This window comes from Drosophila ficusphila, unplaced genomic scaffold, assembly GCF_018152265.1.
Source record: "Drosophila ficusphila isolate 14025-0441.05 unplaced genomic scaffold, ASM1815226v1 contig_414, whole genome shotgun sequence".
NCBI lineage: Eukaryota > Metazoa > Arthropoda > Insecta > Diptera > Drosophilidae > Drosophila > Drosophila ficusphila.
In genome coordinates this window covers 19,305,462-19,325,464 of record NW_025064328.1, presented here as the reverse complement: position 1 = coordinate 19,325,464, position 20,003 = coordinate 19,305,462, and the positions used below count along the sequence as shown (strand labels likewise).

Below are 20,003 nucleotides of genomic sequence, written 5' to 3'. Positions count from 1 at the left end.
GCCAAGTACTCCGCATTCCACATTCCGCTCCGCTTTCAATTTACTAATGCACTGCCTCCCCAGGCGAGGAGCAAAGGTTGACTAGCCGGAATGGCTCAGCTCCTCCGATTCCGCAGAAGACTCTATCCTCTATCCTCTCCCTCCTCCCTTAGTCATTTCCCCTGAAAAGTTATTGCCGACGCATATCGAGCATATCGTCGGGCGAATCGCAGCGCGTAGTAATCAACCCAGAAGCTGACACACCGACTGTGTAGTATTCGGAAAGTGAATGTAGTTTAAGCTGCTGCACAATATGGCGTGCTATTCGATTTCCAACTGGCCGCAAAATCAACACCGAAAACACACACAGGGAGCCACCTGTATCCATGGGAATTCGTTCGTTTGTGGTTAACCGTGTCTGGTCTTGTTTCGCATGTTATCTCGATAATTAATTCGATTGCCGCAACCGCCGAAATGCAAAAGTTGACTGCCTCGCCTCGGCCAACGTGGCGTATGCGTGATGTGAAATTTAAGCTCGCTTACCTGCTGCTCGTGTGTTTGTGTTTACCCGGCAAACACTCTAGCCAGAATGGCTGAAGAGCCGCTGTTGACTCTATCTGGATACTGGAGACTGGCATCTGGAATCACGCCCGAAGGAAGCTCGTCGAGGTGTTTGAGCAGAGTTGATTTAACGCCATTCGCTGCTGTTTGCTCTCGCCGCTTCAGCTAGTTTGGCTCGAGTTGATCTAACTCTTTGGAGGGCCACCCAATCGAGCAGCTAATGTGTGGGGCAGCCCGCTTCAGTTCCGGGAAACTAAATTCGCCTGGCGTCCGCGCAAATTCACTTAAACGCTACTCGGCGCTGGGCGGGGCGGCAATGAAAATAAATGACTTCTCATCAGAATAAAACGCTAAAAAATTAAGAAAAATGCGATTACGGCCAGGAGGAAAACGAGGCCAGGCGCAAAGCAAACGGAAGAGGAAAGAATACGCAAATGGAGCTCCAGCTGGCGGCAGGTGGACGAGGCAATACAAATTGTTTTGAATTTAAATTGGACAACAGTTGCAGATACTTTGCGGGTCTGCTGCCGGCTTTAATCTCTGGCCAGGAGCAGAGGCCTCCGATCGGAACGCTTTGCCCAACGAAATATGTAAGGACGCCGGCTCCAAGGTTGCGGCAAGGATGCCTGCGACGATGTTTTGTGTTTGTGCAACGTGGCGTGAATGAGCAAATGTGCCCCGCCCACTCGCCCCAAAAAGCCCCCACCCCCGCCCCGGAAAGCCAAACCTTCGCCGAACCCTCAGTGTCAACGTGTCTCAGATACATCTGCATCTACACCTGCACCTGCAGTTGAAGTGCAAATGTGCAGTGTAATTAAAAGTGTGTGCACGTGCAGACCCCGGCAAAGCAATTCAAATAGAAAAAGGCAAGCGAAGGGCCTTTCAGCCAGCCCGAGCTGGGGGTAATTTCGGGGAATATGAGTCCTCAGCCAGCTGGCTTACTGATGGCTGGCTATCTGCCTGCCAATCTATAACCATAAGCCGGAATCAGAGCTCGCCAGGCCAAGGAGCCCGAATAATGGAGACACGTCCCCCAGTCTGTCCCCTTTCAATTAACATTTGACCGGGCCTTAATCGAAACGAAAACAGTCCCCAACTGTTCTCAGAAAAATAGAGAGCTTAAAAAAATTAGTCATTAGAGCTCTTATGGGAACTGCAATAACAGGAGGGGTTCTGTCTTAAAGGAAAATGGTTTTATTTAGGAATCGTTTCCTATTGATTTGCTTTTTAAACCCTTAACTCGCCTCCCCTTTAAAGTTTTTAATTAAAACATGATTTGATAAGAACGCAAGCAACTTGTTTATTTTTCTTAGTGTGACTTTAAAGCCATGTAAATTAGTTTGCAGGTGGAATCAAACCAAAGCCGGAATCACAATCAGGGCGAGCCATCTTGGACATCAGAGGAGTCGACGGACCAGCACTTGACTTGAATATGTGATAATTGGGTTTTTTGCCCTTCCGACGAGTCCTCAGTCCTCAATCCTCAGTCATCAGCTCTTTCATCTCACATCTCACATCTCGCATTTTGCCTTTTGCTAATTGCTATTTCTGGAAAATTGCAGCACGGGATATAAAAGTGCATGCTAAAGGGAATATTTGTGCAGAAATTGTTTGATATCCCGCTCATATGTATTGCAAATATTTAGCTAGTCAGCAGGGAGTCAGCCGGCATGCAAAGTTAAATATTAAAAGCTGACCAAACAATCCATGAAAATTCCATTATTTAGCTGTCGAACTCTGCTCACTTGCTGCAGTAAATAAAATTGGGAGCCTGTTAAACGCACAGCGCATTCAGAATTTCCAGCTAAAACAGTTGAATGTCCTCCGCATTTTTCACTTGTAACTATGCAGCGAGGCTTTAATTTGGATATAGAGATTGGAGGAGAGGACTGGGTGGGTATCCGAAAAGAAAGTGCGAACACGGATAAATCTTGGCCAGCATTGTCCTGACTGCGGAGCCGGAACAGTAGGCAGGATCCACAACCGAAGTCGAAGCCGCAACCAGAGCCACAGCCAAACATCGAAGCACTTAGCAACTGCCTAATTTATGGCCGTCTGACAATGTGCATGGCAATGTGGATGTGAATGTGAATCGAATGAATGTTCGAGCGGCGGGAGGCCAGACGCTCCGTCCACACAGACATCGGGCAAATATCAGACGATTAGCCACAGACGATTGCATTGGAACAAAGCCGTGAACGGGAAATGGGAAACGGGGATTGGGGATTGAGAACCCTGCAAATCGATCCGCATTTAAATATTTTTGTGGGCCTAGCTCTTCCTACGCTGCCCGCCCCGGCAAACTGATGTTTGAATAATTGTAATTGAATTAGATGGCATTGCTCCGACCGGCACTCGTCCTTATGGCAATGGCGCACACATTCCCCGCCCCACATTTATGGCAACAGCAAACGCTCCCTGATAGTCACGTAGTTGGCAACTGAAAGAGCAGCTCCCGAAGTTCAAAGTTTTGTTTTGGCGCACATGACATGCAAAAGCGAAATCACAAAACACTGGAACGTGCCTCTTGACATTTTAGCAATGTATTTAGGCACGTGCAGTATCCATCTCGGCGAACGAGTGTGTGTGCGAGCTCTTTGCCAAATTGAATTTAGCTGCCAAAAATGGTATCGATTTGAAAGCAGCTGAACGAAACCAGAAATCAGGAATCAGAAGCAACAGCATTAGGGTCAATTACCGCTGCAAAGTGAATTGTCAACAGAATCGAACCCCAACAGCGGGCGGCCGGCGGTCTCGATTCAACACATTGTCCAACTGCCAACTAGTGCCCACACATTCGGCTCAAAGTGTGGGTGCACTTTCATTATCTGTGCAAATATTTGCCAAAAATGGCAGTTGGCAGTCGTCTCCTGTCTCCTGTCCTCTGTCCTCTGTTCCCTGTCTCCTGTCGCTTCTCCTGCGAGAGTTGCTGGCTCGACACTTTTGGGCATCCTAGCGCAAGTTTTAAGCCGCTTAGTCCCAGCCCTTTTCCCATTACCCCGCCCGCCTGCAAAGTGAAAGTTATTGTACGGCCAACACACACACACACACACACTCGAACACTCAACCCACGAGCCCTGCGGTGCACATTTCATAAATGTGGTAGAAGAAAAACTATTTTCATGTTGTTTGGTTGCGTGCGCTTTTGCGAAAGTTTCGGCCTCTTATGTCGGTTGTCCCTAAGCTCAACTTTTGTCTGCGCCGGAAACTATGGGCCAGCCGTCCCAGCTAGGAAATGCCGTACATATTTGCCTTTGCGGCACAGATGCAAACACGTCGCCAGTTTGACTTTAAGACTCACCTGAAGGGACTTCCCGCCACGAAGTTGATGTGTTAACTGCCCCACAGCAACGTCGGCAGCAGCCACCGCACTCGGAGAAAATCAGACAAAATATTTTATGGCTGAAATGTAACATTCATTGTTCATTGTTCAAAATAAACAATAACCCAAACACAATTCACGCTTTTATATAAATAAATATAAAACAAGAGGCTTTTATTGAACAGTTCGCCAAAAACCATTCTATGTATGCAATATTGGCAGTCACAACTATTGAACTTAATAACAAGAAACATGTTCGAAACCAAAACAAAGCGATAAGCATGGCTAAATAATAATAAACTAAGTGCATTTATATTCTGTCCCGAGTAACAAATATCCAAATGAAGATGCTTTGCTAGATTGTGAAACCAAGAATACTTCTAGTTAGTTCCTTTACTCAATTCACATGTCGAATAATTGAAAGTGGCTTCAGCGTTTTCTTCTGTGCAGCAATCGAAGGCAAGTCAGGAGAAAGTTAAACAATTTTCTGTGGCCGTGCGAGTATATGCGATATTGGAAAATTTTCAATTTGCCATTGGGGAAGGCGGCGGGATGAGATGCACTGGTTTGGGCGGAGCGCGGAACAAATTTCATACTCGAGAAAGCTAATTAACTTCTCTTTACGAGGCATAAACTTCCGCCATTAAACGCATTTATTTTCATGCGAAAATAAACAAATACCCAAACACGGCCGGCGGAGAAAGAAATGTTTTGACGGCTCCTTTTGTGCGCGTGTGTTTCCTTATGCATTAAAACGGCGCCGGGCACGCACACCAACAAAGGCCGCGGCTCGTGTGAATTTACGACAGAGGCGCCGTCAAATTGGGTTGGGAGGGGGTGGCCTGGAGGGGGCGATGTGTCTGCTGGTACTTAGCGAGCTGGAGTATTTATTTAGCACGTGTTCCCGCGTCTTATTGCTCCTAGGACTCGGCGTATTTGTTGCTTGCTTTTAATTAACAAATGCCTTGCAACGGTTTTCACAATCATTGGCGTTAAGGCCGTAACCTCATCTTCGTGGAGGAGGGGTCATAAATTGAGCTTGCTTTTTACCGCCGCAGCATCATGATTTAGTGGCTCATCCGCGATGATGACAACGACATGATTTAACAGCGAAATGTCACGGCTATTGTAGACATTCGACTTTATATATTTGCTTACCTCTCAATATTTTCTATAATACAATTTCTGAAGCAACACAAATTTGATACTTGATTCTTGTAAAATATTTATTTTTGTGATTATCAAGCAACCAACCTACTGTCACTTAAAAATATCTGTTAAGATCATTAAAGGAAAAAAAACTTCCATGCGAAAAAAGGAATTGTGAACTTTGAAAAAAATAAACCAAGTCAATGAAAGTATTACTCATACGCCAAGTGATTTTATAAGCGAACAAGAAAGGAAGCCAGCTGGAATATTAATAGAAAAATAGTCATAGCATCGATGTTGTTCAGCCTTTATGTATTTTGTTTGAGATATTTTATGACTGCAAGGGTAGCTAGTTCCTTTCCTGTTTTTAAGTTAGTTTAACGTTCTGTGCTTTTTGGTTATCCAACTCATAGCACATAGCTAATAGAAAAGGTCAACAAATGGCTGGAAGCAAGAGTCGAAACTTTAATGCAAGTCAAATTGCATAACAAACATCATTTTAATTAAATCAACAGAAAATTTAATTTCAGTCCCAGTCACAATATTTACATTTCCTGCGAAGTTCTGCTTATCCCTCCATATCTCCGGTGTCCATCTGTTTCACATCACCTTACCACTTCAAAAATGTGCACTACAAAAGCCGTCCAAAAGTATGCAACCATTTTAAAATTAGTTCCACGTTCTGGCTCTTAGGCTAGCCAACTTTCGGCTCGCTTAATCACATATCTCTACAGCTCTGTTCACACATGCTCCTGTCTAACAGAAAAGGTCAACAAATGGCTGTGGGCAAGCGTCGAAACTTGCATTGAGCCAAATTGCATAACAAACATAATTTTAATTAAATCAACAACTTGGTCGGCAACACACTTTATCATAATTGCCACGTACACCCACAAAAGCACACTCGGCCAAGTTTAATTAAAATGTCAGAATCGTTATACACGTAAATTGTAATTGCATTTTTTTGGCCTGCCCGCCGAGGTAATAATTACACACAACACATTTGCAGAATTCTCCAAAGCTGTTTAGGCAGAAATTAAATGCATTTGCATATTCAATTGAACCGAACAAATGAGCTGCCACAAATTAATAGTGCATGGATAGGCTTATTTCTGCAATTTAAAGTTGTCAATTACATAGTTAAATGTTTTCCAGCAAGCCTGCTCAATCAAAATACACTCAATCTGTGCCATACAAGATTCCATCAGTTTAATTAAATTCTTAGCAATCGGGGTTTTTCTGGCATTGTTTGTATATTGTTTTATTCCGTATCAAATTGTAAATTATTTGTATATAGAGTATTTATGTAAGTGTATATAGTCAGAGTTTTACAATTTAATAGGTTTACAAAATCGGTAGGCATTTAGTGACGCTCCCATTCTCTTTTTCTGCAGCATAACACCATTCTTTTCAACAAAACTACTAAAAATAAAACAAAAAAATAAAATGAAAATAAACCTTTTATAAAAATGTATTCGTTGATTTCTCATTTTCTTTCTGGTTTTGTTGCATTTATTGTTATTCTTATTATTTCAAAATACAGCTTAACATTAGTTTGAACAAGAATTTTGATTATGAAAACGAATTAAGTCCAGTGGCCCCCGTCACTTTTTTACTAAATTCGTTATGTTTGACACGACAATTCGCAGTGAAAAGTGGCTACCTAAGGGGGCCACAGCTAGGATGAACAGTATCAAATCTATCAACTATTGTCATGAAAACTTTTGGGACGTACAAATATACAGACGTTATAGAAAGGAGCTCGTACAAATTTGGTAGGTAAATGTTAACTCTTATGTGATTGAGGTTTAGTCTATGATTTGCCTTTGTTAAATTTACAACAATTTCAAACTTTTATTGCAACAGAATGACCGAAGGGCCGCTCTGCTCGATTTTGGGCGCAAATCGTAGGTAGTTCGTTAAGTTTTTATATATTTTTGGCAGGATGTAGTTTTATGTTATGTTATATACGTTGACCGCCCAGCTCTGTTCGCTAATGATCGAATTAATGGTTATAGCTCGGCTCTCTAACCCTATCTGTGCCACACTCAACTGATTTCCTAATTTAAAATTATACAAAATAAATAATCGAAACCATAATCGTAATAGACAATAACTCATCGCTTCTGATTTGCCCTTAGTACGTACGAAATGAACGTTATGTTGCATTAGAGAAATTAAGCGGTAACTACGAGCTTCTACAAGCAGTTCTCTATCTCTCCTCCAATCCATTTCGCCATTTCCATCAGCCCAGTCCTGGCTTCATCGCCAGACCTAGTCTTCGTCCTTTGCCGTTGCTGCAGATGTGGACGCGTGGTCGTTGGCACTTTCGCTGGCTTTGCCGTCCGAGGAGGCCGATGCCGCAGAGGCTGGCGCGGCATCGCTTCCGTTCTTGTTGCGGGCGTCCTCCTTGGCCTCCAGGGCGCGAATGCGGTTCTCCTGCTTGACGACGATCGCCTTCAGCTTGCGGATCTCGTCCGTGATAGTGCGCAGGTCCTTTTCCTGTTGGTTTCAAGCACACTTTATTAATAGGAAGTAGTTCGCTGCAGTCCAAGTACTCACCGAAATAACCGCCGGCGGCGGTGCGCCATCGCTAGCCTCGTTGTTGTTTCCGGACGCGAAGGTGCCGCTGCCCGCACTGCTGCTCGCTGCTCCGGAGCTGCCGCCGTCGCCGCCTCGTGGCTTGTTGAGGATGTTGCCCGCCTTCTTCGCCGGCAGCGACTTGTTCACCGACGAGGACACGTAGCCACCCTGCACAATGGAAACGCGATCCTGATTAGGCGGGTTAGAATATCTGTTCGTTTCAGAACACAACAAGCAACAATGAACACAACAACAAGCGCCACGCGCAGTCACGTGCGTGTTAGGGCCAAGTGTGTATATTTGCGGCGTGTTACTGCATCCAGCTTGGATTTCAGTGTGATATTGGTAGGGACTCTGCCTGACACCTATCGTTAAATGCTTGTAATGTGTGAAATTCAGGGGCGGACGCAGGGGGGGTGTCCGGATGATAATTTGAAAGAAATGTGCACCATTTTTATTTTATATCCCCTTCCTATAATCTTTTTAGTGCCCTTAAATTAGTCTCAGATAAAGTAATTCAATTGTATCAAGAATTTAGCTGAAGATACGTTGAAGGTGTCCATTTATTTTTAATTTTTTTAAGATTGTTTCAGGTCAAAGAAAAGATCTTTTCCCTCTCAAAGTCCTTTTCTAACATTCACCTCTAAAATATGTGAGACAACTTTTGGTTACATCAAGGCCACATCTCACAGGGCAAAAATAAGTAATTACATTCAATCTGAGGTCTGTAATCAGTGTGGGTGAGTGGACTGTGGCTGGGCGGACGAGACACAAACGTAGATAACGCAGAAAGGAACGCAAGCAAAGCAAGCAGAGGCATCACACGCTGGTAGCCACCGACAAATGCAGGAAGTGGGCTTGGAACGGAGCCCCTTTGAAGGCCCGTTTTGCTGGCAACAGAAAGCAACTGCGAAAGCCGTTGGAATACATTGGAGAAGGGGCGTCCACAGTGGCAGCGGCTGCTTCATAAACTTCGAGCCGCATTGCCTCCGTGGACGAGCCCCGCGAGCCAACATGCTGATATATGACCTATATCATGTACGCTCTGATCGCCGGCGGATCGGCTGGCATCGAGGCCCAACCTTTACCACATTCGGCTGTGAGCGCTGTATTTCCAACGCGGAGTAGAGTGCGGATAGGGCGCCCCTCTGTAGCGCACTTACTTTGAGCGAAAACGTGATGGGATCCGCGTCCTTGCCGTCGATCCACTCCTCCGCGGTGATGGCGGCATCCTCCGCTAGCGTGTCGGGGTAGAGATCCTCCTGGAAGAGATCCGATTTGCGCGGCACGGTCATCGAGATGACCTGGCACAGTCCGTTGTTGTTCATGCGGTAAAACTTGGCCACCTCGCAGGTGGTGACATCACAGCCTCGCTTTGGCATCAGGCCAATACCGCGCTGCGGCTCTGTCGTCTGAAACGTGTTGATGTAGTGTACGAATGGAGGCTCGGGCGTTACCTGGATAGCAACAAAAAGTGGATTAGATAAAGTAATAAGTAAGTTTTTCAACAGTATTAACAAATGTAACTAGAACAATGCTATGAGAACAAGAATAAAAGCATAATATTGGTTCTTAAAATTTAATATACAGAACCAAAGAGAAGTATAAATATTGAGAGCTTTCGCTTCAATGGGAGCAGAGTATTATATTTACTAAAAAAAATATCTTATCTCGATTCTGCAAGTATGCCTAAACAATAATACCAATAATAACTTGTAAATCTTTGGTAAAGAACTCCTAATATATATATGTATATTATTTTTATTTAATTTATCCACGATGGACAGAGGAAAAGGAATCTTATAGGAAGTGATCATCCTGCAAGCAACATGTAAGTATTTTTATATTCATAATTTACTGCGACTTGCCACGATTATAATGGCTCATGGTCTTTTAACTCGGGCTTAGCATTAAATCACCAATCTATCTATACACCTCCAATACACAGATGCTCCAATAATAACTAACATCCAATTGCAAAAACGTTTGCAATATCTGCAATAGTTTGCGTATTTGCGTAATTTTCTAGTTTGAACCTACCTCGAAGTACCTAATGACCGAGTCACCCTTGCCGCACAGGTAGATCATGTTCGTGTCGGCATCGTAGAGCGGGAACATGACGCCGTTGGACGTGTCCAGCTCCACCATGACGATGGGCTCGTTGAGGGCGTCCGGGGCGCGCAGGGAGTACTGGCGCTCCGAGCTGCGGTTGAAGCCGGTGGTGAAGATCAGACCGTGGCGCAGGAAGATGGCCCGCGTGGCCTTGGAGCCCTCGTGGCACATGGCCTCGCTCTCCAGCTCGGCGGTGCGCGGATCGTAGATGCGGATCTTCTTGTCCTTGCAGGTGGTGACCAGCTTGGAGCCGTCCCAGTTGAAGCAGGCGCTGTACACGATGTCCGGGTGGGAGTCGATGTGCACGAGGATTTCGCCAGTGCCCACGTTCCAAATGACAACCTGAATCGTACAGTATACAGTATAAGCAACCAGATTTCAACCGGAGGTAATCATTTTCTCACCTGATTATCGGAGCCGGCGGTGAGCAGCACATTCAGGGCCGAGGGATGCCACAGGACCAGGCCCACGCGGCGCTGGTGGAAGACCAGGTCGACCACGGGCTCGGTGAGCGTGCGGGAGAGGCCGCCATCGGGAATCTGCCACACCTTCACCACACAGTCCTCTGAGCCGGAGGCGATCACGTTGTCGTTGTGCGGACACCAGGCGATGTCCAGCACGGGTCCCTTGTGCCCGCCCACCAGCGGGTGGTCCGCCGCTATGCGACCAACCTAAAAAAGTCCATTTAATTCCAATTATAACGATATGCCAAACTAATTAATTGACGACGACGACGTCACCACCAGACACCAGCGGAAAACTGCAACCTCGCGACCCATTGGCCCAATTCCTGAATTATTATTTATAGCCCCCTCGGTGCATTCGGTTCTGCCATATTCGCTAATCTGCGGAGCCAGCAATTCATAATCCCCAACTTCATGCCGATTGCAGTAGAGCATGGCGATCAAATCATGGAAGGTCTGAGGGCCAAAAGAACTTGATTTGGGGGAGCGCAGTGGGGATAAAATTGTTTATAGTTTTGGCTTAGCCAAATATATTCTGTATATACCCTTGCAGAGCAAAGGGTATTAAAGTTTCAGTCACATGTTTGCAACGCAGTAAAGGAGACACCTCATATTATAATCCGGTGTTAACTTTACTTTTTAAAATAACATAATTATGCGATGAAAAATTATGCGATCCTTATCTATACATTCGGTCTTTAGGTTAAACTTGAATATAAAAATGTATTCATGATTACAGCAAAATAAAGATAATAAATAAGAATCAACCTGTGAAATTAGCATTGTAAGTGTTAAATGGGGTGTTCTATCAAAAAATATTTTGAAAAAAAACTTGTATGTATGCACAACAAGTAATCAAAACTTAAATACAGTAGAATCCTGTTATAACGACTCCGCTTATAGTGTCCGTCTGGGTATTGCGACGAAAACTCGATGGCTTGATTGGTCCCCAGACAGACCTATACACATATATCCTTTTGCTTAGTGCGTGTTCCGGGTATAACGATGAAAACTCGTCGGTCCCTAGAAAGTCGCTATAAGCGGATTCTACTGTAATCAATATGAGTTTCGAAAAATGTCTTAACATTAAAATCTATTTTGGTTTTTCAAGAACTTTGGCTTGCTCAATTCCACACTTTCCACATGCTGCCAACCTTGACGATTTGATGGATCTCACTTATTGTCCATTTGTGCCCCGCCTCTCTTCCGACCAAATCCAGTGCCCCTAAAATGAGTAAAATAGGGCGTGTGAAAGCCGCTCTACATAGAAATCGTCACTTAGAGAAGCGGCAACTGCTTAATCGTCAAGAAGTCAGGGGGAAAAAAAAAGCGCTCATGGAGGCAGCCTCGCGTTTTGCATACAAATTTGTTCCAATTAGAACGACACCCGGCCTGCCTCTAAATACGTTTTGACCAAAAAAATATATGGGGTGTCATAGGAGGAGAAGGGGGAATCGGGAGGTGAGACAGCCGCCTACACATTATGGGAGCTGCGGAGAGAACGACAGCTCAACGGAAGCGCATTAGGCTCGATTTGGAGAACACTGTCCAAACAATTTGGTAGAGCGAAAATTGAATTAATAGGAATATAAACAAATATTTTACTGCAAGGCAATACGCCAAGCAAAGTGTGCATTTCGATGCAATGATTCGCCCAAATATCACTTTCGGATTTCATTTATCGCGCTGCTCCTCCGTCTCTCTCTAAAATTAGACGATTTTGTTTGTCATGTTGGCTTTTGGCCAAATTACAAAAGTGCGCCAGCTAAGAGAACCGCTGCCGCGAGAGCAGCAGAATCCATAACTATTTATAAATACATCTGAGATTGGGGGGAGTCATGCGAAATCCGTCGACGTCACTCGCGAGTCGCGACGTGGCAACAAGCCCGCAAATGGCCGCAAACTTAATGCCAAAAAGAACCCTATAAATAGTTGGGCATTGTCTTATTTAAAAATACCCCACCAAGCGGTCCGTTGGGGAAGCACGCTAATAGACGACTGCATCTATAAATGGTCCGTTGGGGCACTCACTTTGTTGTGTGGCAAGACGATGAAGGCTCCGCCGCCCGCCGACTCCACGATGATGGCCAGGAACTTGGGGTTCACCGCGCAGAATGTGGAGTCCCAGCTGGACTTGGACACACGTATGTTGTCGTAGCACTGCTCCCTTTTCAGGGCCTGGCCGTAGACGTGGCGGAATTTGGAGCTGCGCACAACGCGAAACGACATCTTGATGCTGCGGTGGCTGGGGTCAGAGGTCAGTCCTGAGTTTCTCTACTTCTAACTCTGGAATGAAAATGGGGAGCATAAGTAAAGGAAGTTTGGGGTGAGCCTAAGTCTAAGATCATACTATCGTATAATTGCAATCGTTTTTGAAATATATGAAACATTTTTCCAATACAAAAATCAGTGGCAGACGTTGATCTCTGGTTGCCTCGAATACAAAAGCATATAATATAACGAATTCAGCTTCATACGCGCTAAAAGAGACGCATAAACCGACACATAACATATGTACGTATTGCTATTCGCTTTCAGCTTCGCTCGCTGATGTATGTATTTACTTAACGCGTTTTTCTTTCACCGCGCTTCGCAGCCTCGATTAGTTTAATAAATTTGCATGCTAATATCGCTTGTTGCGAAGATCAATGAGCTTTCCCATTCGCAGCTGGCTGTTGACGAGCTGACATTGTTTGCGAATGGTTGCATCAAAATTGGTTATGGCATCAGTATCGGCGACTGAAATCGGCGGAAACGAGGCAAGGCGCCTAGAACGCTTTCACCTGACACCTGCCACAAATGGCGCTACTTTCGATAATGAACCACCATCCGGAACGTGTCGAATTATCAGTTGGCCAGCGAGTCGAACCCTTTCTTTATATGACATCATAATGCTCAAATACTCACTTCGGTAATGAATAGCCCGCCAACACGTGAGTTATGGCTAAGCAAAACCGAACCCGAACCCGAACGCGAACCCAAAACTTAACCCAAACCTAACACTCCGAGAGACTTCTAGATAGCTACATACGTGCTGCGAACGGCCGCAAAAATCATTTCTGGGTTGGGCCGAGGCCGCCAGGCTGACTAAACTCTTGCCGCAGACCAGCTTTCGTTTTTAATCAGAAAAGTGGCATAAAATCGTTTTACTTCTCTTCGCTTTGTTTTGTTCGCAGAAACATATTCATACTCATTGCAAGCACTAAACTTTGTCATTGACCCCCTAAAAAGTGGCACCAAAGCAGCAGAGCCCGATAGTTTATTACTTTCTACACCAAATACCTTGGACACAAGGTGATAACCAGGCCGTTTTGTTCTTGGGAGAGTTTGGCAGAGGGTCTGTCCTATCGACGAGGCCCCTCGACTGATAAGGAAATATCAGACCGGAGTTGGCTAAACACCGCACAGATAATGTTAAGTGCTACGCCTATAGGATCTGGAGCGCCGCAGAAATGTTCGGCAGCAAATGGAATATATTCCAAAGCGCTGTACCCAGAATTTATATCTATGTATATCTGCCGCGTGTGTATGCGCTGTTATTTGTGTGTTTATATGCCAAACACCTTCGTTTGCAGGCGGGAAAATTTTTGTTTCGCAACTGAAGGTCAAACTTATTAATAGAAAATTAAATCATCTTAGGCAAAATTTAATTTTCATACACAAGCACAGGCGCACGATGCTCGTAGGAGCGTTGTAAATCGCATTTGATGTGTTTATTTATTTTGTTGGCATCGCTGGCATTTGCCATGCCTGAGTTATCATCGTCGGATCAAGCTCTCCCACTCCCCCACTCGATCCCAGTTGCATTCGCAACTGCAGTTCGCAAATGCCAAAAATGTGGCCCCTTCGGCATGAAGACGACTTGAACTCTCCGCTGGTTTAATCAGCGGACCAGCCACCACAAGAGATCGCCCATAACGGAAGTTGGTTCAAGAAAATCTCTGGGAGAGTGTCGTTATGCGATGCGGGTGGTGTGTCTGGGAACCCAACATCCATAACAGCTGATCAACAATGTGATTCTGCTATTGAAAGCTGTTCTTTACAATAAATTGTTGAATTAATCACACCTTTTGTACATCATTGTACAATATTGTCATATCTAAAAATTAACTATGTATTAAGCTACATAAATACATTTTAGAAGGGAAATTCCTTGGATAAAAAACAATAAATATCAGGAGAACAAGCAGAAATTTTTCTCGATTCCAAGGGTTATTAAAAACACCATGCTCGTGAGATGAAAAACAACGACGTTATAATTTTGTATACCCTTGCAGAGCAGTAAGTCGGATCGGCCGACTATATCGAAATGCTCCCATACGAGAGAATGAATAAAGAATTCTCATTCTCCGACTTATATACTGCTGTTTTGGGAAGTTTCAGCAAGATAGCTTTAAAACTAAGAGACTAGTTTACATAGAAACAGACAGAAGGACAGACGGACAGACGTACACACGTATTTGGATTCTGACCATGATACTGATCAAGGATATATACATATACTTTATGGGGTCTGAGGTGTCTCCTTCCCTGCGTTGCAAACTTCTGACTAAAATTTAATACTATAGGGGAGATGTGGGGGTTGTGGGCATAGTTTTGTTTTTGGCTTATAATTACCGAACTAGTGCATATTATTTGGACATATGGATATCTGTGTAAAGCTAGAGATCTAAGCTAACTAAATATTAAGAAACATTCTTGATTTTGTCATGCGAAAAAATTTCATATGGACTTTTGTAAAATCGTAATTTTCAGCTAAAATTTTTTTTGGGGGGGTTGTGGGCACCCTGGGTAAAAATGATACAAATGGTATAATATGGAAAAAAAAACAGCAACCAATATCAACAAACTGACAATTTATTTATTTCAAAGACTACGTAGGCGTTATTCATCGTCGGAAACACAATTTTGACATGTATAATGACTGCCCCGCATGTCCACATATTTCGGATGAAAGGCTCGATCGCAGATGTCACAATTGAGTGATAATCCCTCTCAGTGGGAGAGGATCCTTTTCCAAGAGCCTAAGATTTCTACAAGAATGTTCTAGAGGGTTCCAAACAAATTTTGAAAACAATTTTACAAGAAATTGTAGGTAATAAAAAAATTTGCCAAAAAAAAACGGGTGCCCACAACCCCCCCAATTTTGGTGCCCACAACCAACTTTCGCAGACATTTTAAGAAGTAATTAAAAAATGTGTTTGCATAAATTTTTTGGTTCAAATCGATATTGTTCCATTTAGTATAATGCTTTGACTAAATAAAAATGCATTACACTTGCCTTTTTAATCGATTCACTTTAATTGATACACTATTGAAAATCTTTGAATAAAGTTTCACCACCTTTTCCAAGCACAAAAAAAACCAATTCGTTCATTTCAAAAAGCGAACGCGTTCATTTACTTTGATATTTGGCATAAATCATACATAGGGTAATTGCTTGCGAATGACATTACCAACAAAAGTCAATCTTCATTTTGTGAAAATATACGTAGGGGTGCCCACAACCGACCCATGCCCACAACCCACACTTCTCCCCTACTATTAATACTATTCAAGCTTATTGCCCCTATAAAACGTTTTCTTTTATCATGAGTAAGGATGAATCTTTGCATCAATAGCTCATTGCTCATAAAGCCACATTCCATGTAACTAACCGATGTCAGCCAACTTTAAACAACCGCTTTGCAATCGCGTTGATCATTTAACAATGGAGTTGCAGTGGGGCCCTTCAGCAATTTGTGTTGCAATCGCGCGAGATTCAACCGTTGCTCAATTGATGAGATCGCGATGGTCCAGCGATCGGGGACTGGCCGCAAATTGACTTAATGCTTGATTGCAAATCTTGGCGCTTTGTCGACACGTTGTGTTCACCGGCCAATTCTAATTGCTAACAAATATTGTCGTGTTGTTCTTGTTTCTCGGCGCCGTGACTAAAACGAAGCGAGTCCCCTTTCACACCTCCCTCGAATGAGTCGGGTGTGCAGTCAATTAAGCGTAGTAAGAGTAGTTTCCAGCAGCAGTGCAATGGGGCGTGAGCAAAAAATAAAACAGTGTTGGGTAAAAATAAAGCGATGATGGAATGGGACACTGCTCCAATTGTGGCGACGAAGGCCCCGTTATAATGACATCTCCAGTCCCATATACACTTGAAACAGAAGCATTTAAACCACAATTGCTCAATGCGAGCTCTTTTGTAGATCTCTAATTTGCTTAGAACAGAAAAGTCTTCTGATAAACTAGGTTTGCAAATAAGCATTTTTGCCGATAAGCTAGTATAAAGTACGCAAGCGTGTATATAGAAATTAAAATGCCCGCTGTTTTTCTGCTCCTTTACCCGAAAAATGTTACTTTTTCTCTGTTTTTTATTCGCTTCTTAAATTTATTGCCACATTTGGTTTAATTCAAAATATCTACCATTAAGATGGTTTTAAAATTAGACAACATTTTATTCCTGCGCAATTAATTTATTTTTATTTTTTCAGCTTGTAGGTTTAATTGTATTACTCAATTTCCAAGCATTTCTAATAAATTATTATACGTTGTGCAACACTTTTCCCAGTGTAGCTGCAGCGATACCTAATCAGCCGGCCAATGATCACAATACCACATATGCGCGTATGAGTCATCCGTGATAAGAGGGCCCACTGTTTATCGGCTGCACTGAAAACTTTCGCCGTTCGGCTCGACTCGATGAAAATGATGATGATGTCATTGATGCAGGCGCAACGTCATTGGAACTGCAGTGTGTGTAAGTGTGAAGGTTCATCAAACTGCTCGAATAGTGTGTGCGTGCCTGACGGCGATTAGCCAAAGATTTTGACAAAAAGCGCGCAAGTGTCGCGGCAGACTCGCTGGCTTGTTGCACAGTGGGTGTCGTCGCTGCCCGAGTGAAAGTGGGACTCTCCTGCTAAAATTAACCACATGCATATGCAGTGCCCCTCCCCACAGCCCCCGCCCCTTTCTCTCGCGCCCCGCGCAAATCACAAGTGGCGCAGGCTTTTGTTGCTGTCTTAATTGCCGCTGGTTCCTCTTCCCCTTGGCGCTTTCCCCCTCCGCCACCTATTTGCTGACTTTCTGCATTTCCATTTGCGCTTAGTCAGACTGGGCGGCAATTTGTGGTTGCTCATATACTCTTAGTATTACGAGTTGTACGATTCATAAACCAAGGGAAAAGGCATTAAAACATAAGCAATTTAATCTAGCCATCTGTAAATGCCAATTTATGTTTAATAAAATCTTTGTTTAGGAAATACAATTCATCATTTGGTATTGCCAAAAAATGGAAAACAAACATAGCAAATCTTGTTTTAAGCGACATGATATCTCAATGAAATTGTTGAAGAGCCCCTTTTTATACCCTTGCAGAGCAAAGGGTATTATAATTTTGGCCAGAAGTTTGCAACGCAGTGAAGGAGACACCTCAGACCTCATAAAGTATATATATTCTTGATCAGCATCACCTTCTGAATCGAAATACGTCTGTACGTCTGTCCTCCTGTCAGTTTCTGCCCAAACTAGTCTCTCAGTTTTGAAACTATCTTGCTGAAACTTTCCCAAAAAATGTGGAGTTGTTGCACGCAGTATATAAGTCGAAACGGGCCGGATCGGCCGACTATATCGGATAGCTCCCATACGAGAGAATGAAATAAAAAATTCTCACGCCGTTGTTTTTGATCAGATCGACTTGATTTCTTCCAGATGGCGTTTTCTAACCACTATTGAATTTCGGATAAAATTTTATCAAAATCGGATAACTCTATCATATAGCTGACATTCAAAAAATCGAAAAATATATATATAAAAATAGAAAAAAAATTATAAACATGGAGTTTTTTTGATTTGAGAAAAAAATTTCATTAAAATCCGACCACGTTATTATATAGCTGCCATAGGAGCGATCGAAAAATCTATATAGAAATACGGGAAATAAAATTATGACATCGTTGTTTTTCCTCAGACAAGTATGATTTTTGGAATATAGAGCTCTATAACTACTCTTGAATTACATATAAAATTTCATCAAAATCGGAAAAATTTATCATATATCAAAAATAGTAATAGTTTCGATGTTTTTTAGCCCTTATGCATTTTGATCGACATATTTGATGACTGCAAGGGTATATAAGCTTCGGCTTGCCGAAGCTAGCTTCCTATCTTGTTATACCTAAATTAGTTAGTTTTAAGAAACGAAGCTGGAGGGGAGAGGTTTAAATCTGTCGACAAACCGTAGTTTAGTTCAATTGGAAAAAATTTAGAGGGTATGAAAAAAGCGCCTTTCCAAATCTATTTTGCTTCCTAATTGTTGCCGAGTGATTGTCGCCAATTGGCATTTTGTTCGTCTTCCAATTGGAGTTCATGCGTGCGCCTGTTTTACGATCGTGGCAAACAGCTGTTGCTTCAAGTAATCGCGACCATAGCAGACGCACAAGCGCGATGCGCGAGCGTATTAGTGTTAGTGTGTGTTTCATTCCAGTGCATTTTTCATATTTTTGTCACTAATTGGTGTTGGCTAAGTTTTGCTGCTTAACCCATTTGGGGAGCAACCGAAATAGCTGTGCGTGGGGGCGTATGCTGTGCGCTCTCTTTCTCTTTCCAAGACGCCGCTGGAGGTCGCTTGTTTTTCACACTTGCTCCCTCGCACACACACACGAAATGAACCGTAATTCTGCGTCGGGCCAACTTAAAGCCACGTTTGTGGCGGCTGGCAAATATTTTAAATTTCAACTCATTTTGGCGCCCTCGGCACGCACTTCCCCTTTCCACTATAACTTGTTGCTTCGACCAGCAACAATTGGCACATTCTCTCTCTTCTCCACTCCCCCTTTCTCTTTCACCCACAACAACCCGCTCTCCCTTACTCTCATGCTCTCGCGCAGCGTAAACAAGTGAGAGCCGGAAAAGCCACACAAATTACATCGAAATACGAGAAAACATAAAAAAAACAATTAATACAATCAAAGTGCGAAACAACAAATTCGACTGCGAGTTGTTTAATTTCTTTCGCTCGTTTTTGCAACGTTTTTCGGCACTGGTGCTGCCAAAGACGCTGCTTCGCTCTCTTTATTCCCTTTTTTGGGTGTTGGACTCATATAACACGGTGCGCGAGCGGGAGAGCAGATGCTAAACTTTTATAGCGGTACTCTTCACATGCACTGCGTTCGCCGCTCCGCTCGCACAAGAAAGCACGCACACTAGCACACGCACATTACACACATTTGGCGCACACCAACAAACGCACAGGCAGACACGGCGGCTATCGCACTTAATTTTTTACCGTGATTTTTAATGATTTTGTAATACGCGCGTTCATTATTTAAGCGCAGCATTTGCATCGGCTACTACCAAGTTTGACTGGAAAATGCACAGCCTCCGCTGACATCGCGCAGAAGTATTTATATTCCACAAAAATATCTGCCGTGATTCATAGCTGATGACATTTAATGTGGCAGCTCAAAAGCGGCAGCAGAAACCAAAATACCACTCACCTCTTAAACACTCACTGGGGCCAGCGCATTCAGTGGGGGATTTCAACTAAAAATTTTGCACACGACTGGGAATTTAAGGCACTACTTCAAGACTTTTCAGTCAGCAGCAAGACGGGACGAGTACAAAAATGCCGACGAGAGCGCGCAGAGCATCTAAGAGCAAGTTCGACTCTGGGGCGAGTTGTTGATATCAGCGCGCGCCAGCGATGGGGAAAATTTATTAAAATAAATCGATATTTTTCGAAAGAAATAAACAACACAAATTGTGATTTTTTGCAAAACTTCTTGAGCACAACTTTTTATTAAACCTATGTTTACCAGAGCTATTCTGGCAAAATTTTTAAA

General features: G+C 43.4%; 1 protein-coding gene across 2 annotated transcripts; it reads right to left on the bottom strand.

Moving 5' to 3' along the window:
* Positions 1–6,245: 6,245 nt before the first annotated feature.
* On the bottom strand, positions 6,246–19,845 carry LOC108094312 (coronin-1C-A). 2 transcript variants are annotated; one of them, XM_017194840.2, is made up of 7 exons: positions 19,659–19,845; positions 12,202–12,456; positions 10,111–10,377; positions 9,635–10,048; positions 8,758–9,051; positions 7,574–7,783; positions 6,246–7,513 (listed from the first exon to the last, which is right to left on the bottom strand). In XM_017194840.2, the coding sequence occupies exons 2-7, from the start codon at positions 12,397–12,399 to the stop codon at positions 7,286–7,288; spliced, it is 1,611 nt and encodes a 536-aa protein (XP_017050329.1). In that variant the 5' UTR covers positions 12,400–12,456; positions 19,659–19,845; the 3' UTR covers positions 6,246–7,285. The 2 variants fall into 2 exon arrangements, with proteins under 2 accessions (XP_017050329.1, XP_017050330.1); XM_017194841.2 differs by having other exon boundaries at positions 7,574–7,762.
* Positions 19,846–20,003: the final 158 nt, after the last annotated feature.

What these genes read in the sequence shown, in the direction of transcription:
- LOC108094312 (XM_017194840.2), bottom strand. Translation starts at nt 12,399, where the DNA reads ATGTCGTTTCGCGTTGTGCGCAGCTCCAAATTCCGCCACGTCTACGGC. An exon ending in CCGCCGGCTCCGATAATCAG is followed by an intron (nt 10,049 to 10,110) that starts GTGAGAAAATGA and finishes TGTACGATTCAG; the next exon opens with GTTGTCATTTGGAACGTGGG. An exon ending in CCATCACGTTTTCGCTCAAA is followed by an intron (nt 7,784 to 8,757) that starts GTAAGTGCGCTA and finishes CCGCCTAATCAG; the next exon opens with GATCGCGTTTCCATTGTGCA.